At 52.5% G+C, this 6,913-nt stretch overlaps 2 protein-coding genes across 2 annotated transcripts; both read left to right on the plus strand.

Annotated features, from left to right (window-relative positions):
• Positions 1-691: 691 nt before the first annotated feature.
• On the plus strand, positions 692-1,579 carry GLOTRDRAFT_111211 (uncharacterized protein; the record flags this gene model as incomplete). The annotated part of the gene is made up of 2 exons (XM_007868289.1): positions 692-1,041; positions 1,095-1,579. Coding segments are annotated over exons 1-2 (795 nt in total), but the record flags the coding sequence as incomplete, so codon positions are not given.
• Positions 1,580-2,551: 972 nt separating this feature from the next.
• GLOTRDRAFT_111212 (uncharacterized protein) lies at positions 2,552-4,958 on the plus strand. Its single transcript, XM_007868290.1, has one exon. It carries the CDS (start codon positions 2,773-2,775, stop codon positions 4,645-4,647), a length of 1,875 nt encoding a protein of 624 aa, XP_007866481.1. The 5' UTR covers positions 2,552-2,772; the 3' UTR covers positions 4,648-4,958.
• Positions 4,959-6,913: the final 1,955 nt, after the last annotated feature.

The raw sequence follows: 6,913 nt of genomic DNA on the forward strand, positions 1-6,913 counted from the left end.
TGGGCAACGCCGCGTCTGAATGCGTACTATTTGTACATGTTTGGCTCAGGCTTAAACGCGATTTGGCAGTGACCAACTGCTGTCGGACAACGTTGTGCCCCCGCTATTGCCTTTTCAAGCAGATTTAAGTCACAGATTTGCACAAAAAGATCATTACTAGTGCGTGTTCAGTGAATTTTTGGGAAATTGCTGATAGTTAAATAAATAGTGTAAAAAAAGTTACCCAATGGACAATCTGGGTTGAACACGCACAAGAGCTTACTTGATAGAGCACTTCTCATGTTTGAAGCTAGACGTGAAAGTGAGTCTACGAGCCAGCACAGTGTCCACGGTAGTCGACTGAAGAAAAGTGATTTGGCGCGAGACGCGGTGTGACAGTGATGTGACTAGGGCGAATGCCCGGGAGTTCTGTCATTTTATTAGTTCTGACATTTAATCATAGGCTTACCTTTGGATATGACTATGTTATATACACTCATTAGTGCCTGCTTAGACCTCAGAAGAGTGAGGTGATTGTGTATGGGCAACAGGAGCAGCATTGGTCACTTTTGCGCCACCAATTGCTTACATAAGCATACGCATTTCGACGCGGCGTTGCCCACCCCCAGAGATAGACGTAACGTGCCACCGTGAAGACCCCAGCAGCACGTGACGGTGACATTTGTCACCATCGCGTTCACGGTTGGTGGCGCACACTCGTCGACGGCGACGCTGTGGCAATCTGTCGACGATGGTATTCAGAATGGAGAGCGGTGAAGGTCCGTTTGCACAACCCTCTTCCTCTGACACACCTGCACCGTCGAACCCTTGGACGTATCGGCTACTCTACAGAGGCGGCCTCTCTTTGCCCGACTCTCACCTTACTCTTGACGGGCTGGCTTTCCTGCTTCGAAGACCTGCCTCACTGGAGAAGATGGAACTCGACAACCCGTTAGCACTTGCGCTTGAGACCCTTCGAGGACGGCCGACTCTACGATTTTTGGGTACAGCGAAAGTGAAGGACCTGTGGCTGGATGAAGGCCCGAGTGGCGACGTATTGATGTGAGCGCTATATGCAATTCATTTCTCTGACGAGCTATTGATACTGACTACAGGTACATCCATCCAGACTCGTTCCTCACGACCGTGTACTTTGAGAATATCCTTTGCCTGCAGCCCGAGCTTTCGGACGACGGCCGGACGGAGGACGGGGTGCGCATTGGCCTAGGAGACGACCACTCCGAGATTCTGGTCTACGGTCAGAGACAGCAGATGCCCACAAGTAGCCCATCTTCCCTCCTCACCCTCTGTGTATCTCGCATTTTACCTGGTCCAAGACCGCCCAGACCGGACGACCCCACTCCGCGAAAGCCACCAAAATGCCTGCTGCTATCTGAGGCTGATGGTGGACAGAACAAACGCCGGAAGGAGAGAGGTGAGGACGAGGCTGTCCGGAGGGCGAGGGAGATCATGCTACGCGGACCAAAGGCAGGGCCTTCGAAGCTCCCTCCGTCGAAACCTGGACCAAATAATGCGAAGAGCAGTGACGCGACGTTCAAAGTGCCCAATGTTCCTGCAGGTAGCCGGGCAGCTGCTGATCCCAAGGGGAAGGCGAAAGGCAAGGGCAAGGAAGCTCCAAAGGGCGAGGGCAGTATGTCGGAGGTCGAGAAGGCGAACAAGACTGTAAGCACTTAGCTTTGCTATTTTGACACGTTAATAACTGGTCCTGCAGCTGGTAAAGACGCTCACAGTATCGCACTTGTCCTTCGCGGGCATGGCCAAGGGTCATCCCGAGTTCAAGGACGTATTCGAATGGATATACCGAGGTGTCGGCTTTGCTTTGGTGCGTGGTTGAGCTTACTCGCTATGAACCTCTGCATCTGACTTCAGTGTTCCTCACTACATGTAGCGAGCGCAGATGAAAACTCGACCCGTCGATCCCGGGTTGGTGGATAAATACGTCCGAGCCCATGCAGAGATGTATATCATAGCGAATTCCGCAGCTGGTAATGTGCAAACACCACGGACATTGCAATAATATAAATATCTGCTGTTGTATCATTTCATTTCGTCTCAGTATGTCGCACTCTTATATATGGCATCCAATAACCCTATTGGGGAAACGCAGCTACCGTAAATAGTAATCCTCTCCCGTATTTGACGTATGTCAGTTTTTGCCTGGACTCGCCCTGCCTGGTACTTATAAAAGGTGCCTACTTGGAAGTTGGTCCGCACTTTTCTTTTCTGCCCATCGCCGCCGTCGTTTGTCAGGACGGCGCGATTCAGACTGGTTTTACTGTGTTTGAACGTTTCCTTACCGGTGAGAACAACTTGACGAGATTTCCAGCCACCTGAAATACTGATGGAACCTTTTCACGGTGAGCAACGTACCATTCGACGTCGTCGCTTGTCGCCTGACCACCTTCTGTAAGGCTTAGGTCTCGTTCTGTGGCATATCGACACCTTCAAGGTGCTTTGCCGGCTTTCGCGGCCTATTCGCAGCCCGGCACGTGGTGTGACCGGTGTCTCGGCCGAGTACAGTCACTGCCTCCAAACCGCCCGTTCCTTTCATTCACCAACTCATGCTGGATTGAGCTGGATTGTCCCACTTTTGAGACCTGTTCTTTGTCTCTTTCCGCGTCGTCTTTCCCTTCGTTGACCCAGCGGAGGGCGTCGACATCTGCGGTGAGTTGGGACGCCTCTGTAGCGCGTCTTCGGATACCTTGGTTCTGAGACAATCTTTGCGCCCGTTTCAACTGCAATTTTGCCTATCAATTGCTCAGCGCTGCGAAGATGTCGGGCTCGACCTTCGAGGATCTGAAGGGAACAGGCGATGGAGAGGACTGGGTGCTCGTCTCAAGGGACTGGTGGCGTACCCCCTACAGCGCCGTTTCTTGGACGAAGAATGAAGCTCCGTCCGAGTGCCTGCTCCAGCGTATCCGCCAACAGCGCAAGCGGACCATCTATCTCGATGGCTCTCACTCTTCCGATGCTGTTTTGGAGAACTGCTCTGGTACTCTGGCTACGGAGTTAGGGGCGGCACCTGATCTAGAGCTGCATGTAGACTTGCTGGGGGTCAAGCTTGCGGACAGTGTCCTGAGGGCGTACGAGACAATCGTCGGATTCGAGGGAAGCTCGGACGGCACACAGCTTCTCCGGTACAGCATGGAGGATCTGCTGCCGCGGCGTAGGCAAATCGGCGGATATGATGCGGAAGGCTGTGATACAGATGCTCTGCGAGAGCGATGGGTGCGCCAGGTTGAGTTCGTGTTTGGAGGTATTCTCAAACTGTCCTCTGAGCCACTGAATGAGGTGAGTGAGGACGAAGCCGACGCGATTCTCAAGCAGAGCGCCTTTTCGTCGCTATGGAACTTGGACCTCGCTCCGGGCCCGAGTAGTCCTGTTCGATCACGTACCCCGAGCTCCATGACATCCTCCATCGACCTGACCGATTCTGAGACGTCGGAGGCCCTACCTTCTACCCCGAAGACTCAGCCGTCCACGCTCGAGAGTCATGGTTCCAAGGAGCGTCACGACCTCTCTGGGTCCCCTTCCAAGCGCTTGAATGCGTCAGCCACGTCATTTATTCCGTCATCTTCCTCATTCAGCAACAGCCGCCATTTGTATGAGGACCCCCTTTCACCATCGTGGCCTGCCGTTGCGTCTTCTTCACTCTTACCAATATCTGACTTTCAATTCCCTCCCCTGCCTCCCCCTGCTGTCCGTCCTTCTTCCATGCCATCCAAGCTACGGGAGGACGAGCACGGCTTCTACACTGAAGTGCCCGCCACTCCCTCGAACGCCGGACAGGATCTCCCGCGGCGGCAGGCGGCTACCCCCAATCTCCCGACGTTCTTGCTCTCGGAGAGACGAGATTCGCCGGGCCCGAGTCGCAAGTCTTCGAAGACAAGGGAGATTGTCGACCAGATGCGACAGGGTAGCCCGAGGCAGCGGATAAGACGGGCGAAGAGCAAGTCAGAAGACCAGGAGGAAGGTGAGGCCGAGCAGGGTTGTGATGGCTGGATCCGGGCTGAGGGCAAGATGGACATGGATGCGAGAGCGCAGAGGCGGAAGGAACTTGTAGCGGTGTTAGGCTCGCGCGAGGGTGTCCAAGTCTCGGGATGCGTGCCTATGTCTACCAAAGGTCAGGAAGGGGCGACGAAGCCGAAAGTGAATCGCTCGCGATCGCGCGACCCGTCCAAAGCTCAGTCACAAATATCTGAGGGTGGCTGGATCGAGGGATCGGCCCCGTCCAATGGTTCCGTCGTTCCACGCTCTCGTTCGAAATCACGCCCACGGCAGCATACCCGTAACCGTAGTTCCATGTCGGTTCTGTCAGTGCCCTCTCTGCCCCCGACGCCCAGCATTGTTCCTGTCCCACATCCCATGATGCCCGTACCTTGTTACCCTCTTGCGCCCACGTATACGTATCCGGTCCCCGCAGTCAATCCCGCGATGTATACCGGGTTCCAGCAGCAGCAGACGTATATCCAGTTGCAGATGCCGTATCCGTATCCCGCGGTGGCGCCTGCACCTTACACGTACCCTTATCAGCCAGTGTCGGTACCACCGCGCGTTCCGATGCCAGTGTTGGGACAGTACGGCGAACCGCCGCTAAGTTCGAAGGTTATCACCGGGTCGGCTGGGATGAGACATACGCCATGGTGAGCGTGCTGTCTGGGGGCGAGCTTCAACGATCGCGTCCCGCTCAATGGGTTTCAAATACTCAGGTATCATATGTTGTAAATCTCCTGCATCACTCACAACACAATTTTTGGTCTTTCGTTTCTTTATGGCCTCCCCTCACCGCTTTTGATATATTCTGGTCATGGCGCCAGCCGGTAGTAGTACCCCCTGGGTTCGCCACGGACATCATACTCTTTGTTGTTCTTTAGTTTGTGTACATGTGTAGGTAGTAGTAAGTAGTACATATGCTGTCCTCTTCTCTTGTCCTGCCTAATATTATTGAATCTCGGTCGTCTAATGCAAATTCGCGCCACGGTGGCAGTTCATAGCAAGCCACAACAAATCCACGGTGCAACAGCCGTCGACCGCGTGCTATGTTGGCTCCTTCACTATGTAGTACTTGCTACCGCCGGCGCTGCGCTCGCGTGTTTCCGCTTGTGACCTGGCCCGCTAGGGAAAGTGGTCAGTGGCGTGGCATGATTACTGGACATCGCCATCTAAATTCCCGCTACCGTAGGTAGTGGCGCTGAGTACGGGATGCTGTCCGAATTGAGATTCGGACGATGAACTTCACGCGCGCAAGTGTGAGCTGTGGCTGATCCTGCTCTTGGGTCTTTCTGATCGTATTTCTTGTCTACCTCGGGCTCAATGCTACTGCAGGCTCTGAAACCTACAGGACGACTTATGCGAATGGTACTACATGGGCTGGTGACCTTAGAAGGGTTAAGGCGGCCACGGATAGGTTGGTGAGTGCGAAATAGAGTGGAAGTCTGTACACCCCCCTTTTTTCTATTTTTGTCGCAGAACATAATCGATTACCTGCATCCAGACCCACAACATAGTCACTATTTACTGTATATGTGTTATCCGGGAGTGTAGGGTTGGCTCAGCCATCTCAGTGCAGCTAGGATCTCTGAGGTGAGTGCCTTAGTTGACAGGGGCTTGCAGTCTCTCAGCGGGGCACTACGGAACTTCTCTAGCATTCAATATGTCATATGATATGTTGTGAATCCAAGGACCACGCCTGTAACATACAGCTCTTCGTCCCACCTCCGTGTGAGTGCCTCCATCTCCACCCTGACTGACGGATTGTACGCTTATCTCAGATTCCAGGGCCGTATAAAGTGGCACAGCTCTATATATACGTTGCTTACATATTTGATGAGTATTCCTATGCCGTTTGGACCGCTTCAAACCACCCTGTTGATGTTATTCTACTAGTGAGTTTGCAGCTTGTCCATAACTTCGACCCTCAACTCCTGTTCATGTATACTCTCATGAGGGGTTTATGTATGTACATAACAACAGTATATAAGCTTTTGGTCTGCTTGGAACCGGCTGAAGACTTGATATTTTGATTTTCGTGGAAGTCGGCTCATGATATATCTTGATATCAAGTGCACAACTGATGCAGGAACTATATGGTAATGAATGACATATGAAGAGTACCATATAGTATATTTGAGGATTTTATCGTGATTTAATCGATTTTATTTGAGGCAGTATACGCTCTCTATCGCCGGCGTCGTTGGGGACAGCGACGACCAGCGTCTGGCACGGCGGCACTGTGACGTCACTGATGCGACAGGCGGTATCAGCCCTTTCTAGGCAACTGTCTATTATCGTACGTGGGTCCACGCGACGCTACCGCTCGAGCCAGTGGCACCGCCGGAGTCTCCTGGAGTCTACTACTCTGCTATCCTACAAGGCTCGCGGTGTTCCCGGTGCTTCCGCCGGAGTTAGGAGAAACGGCTTTCGAGTCTTATAAGAGTGGACTCGCTGCTCAATCGTCCACTCTTATAAGTGGGGAGGCGCAACGCCCGGTTCCGGTGCGAGTTAATTTGTCAGCAGATTGTGGCTGAAAGGTGGTCGCAAGTATCCCCTCGTATTCTTGTGCATTCCTCTGCTCCATTCTCACCTTATGCATGCATCAGCAATGTATATCACTATTGTAAACCAGCAAGAAGGGTATTCTACCATTACAGACTGTAGTAGATATAAACATGTCTGTCTCTTCTTATTCCTGAGCTGACCACCATCGGGATGAAATGATGGTCAATTTCACCGAGGCCGGCAAAGGAGTGCTTAGGGAAGTTATGTATTGTCTTTAGATACATTTGGAACATATCTATGTGCACACCAGTGGGTGCATTCCCTATCCTTGATACAGATGAGCTTGATTTCCAGGAAGCACAAATCTGTGTAATTAATGGACAAAGCAAGTACTGGATCACAGCTGTAAAAGGCT

The sequence above is a fragment of the Gloeophyllum trabeum genome (genome assembly GCF_000344685.1).
Source record: "Gloeophyllum trabeum ATCC 11539 unplaced genomic scaffold GLOTRscaffold_00007, whole genome shotgun sequence".
NCBI classification, from domain to species: domain Eukaryota; kingdom Fungi; phylum Basidiomycota; class Agaricomycetes; order Gloeophyllales; family Gloeophyllaceae; genus Gloeophyllum; species Gloeophyllum trabeum.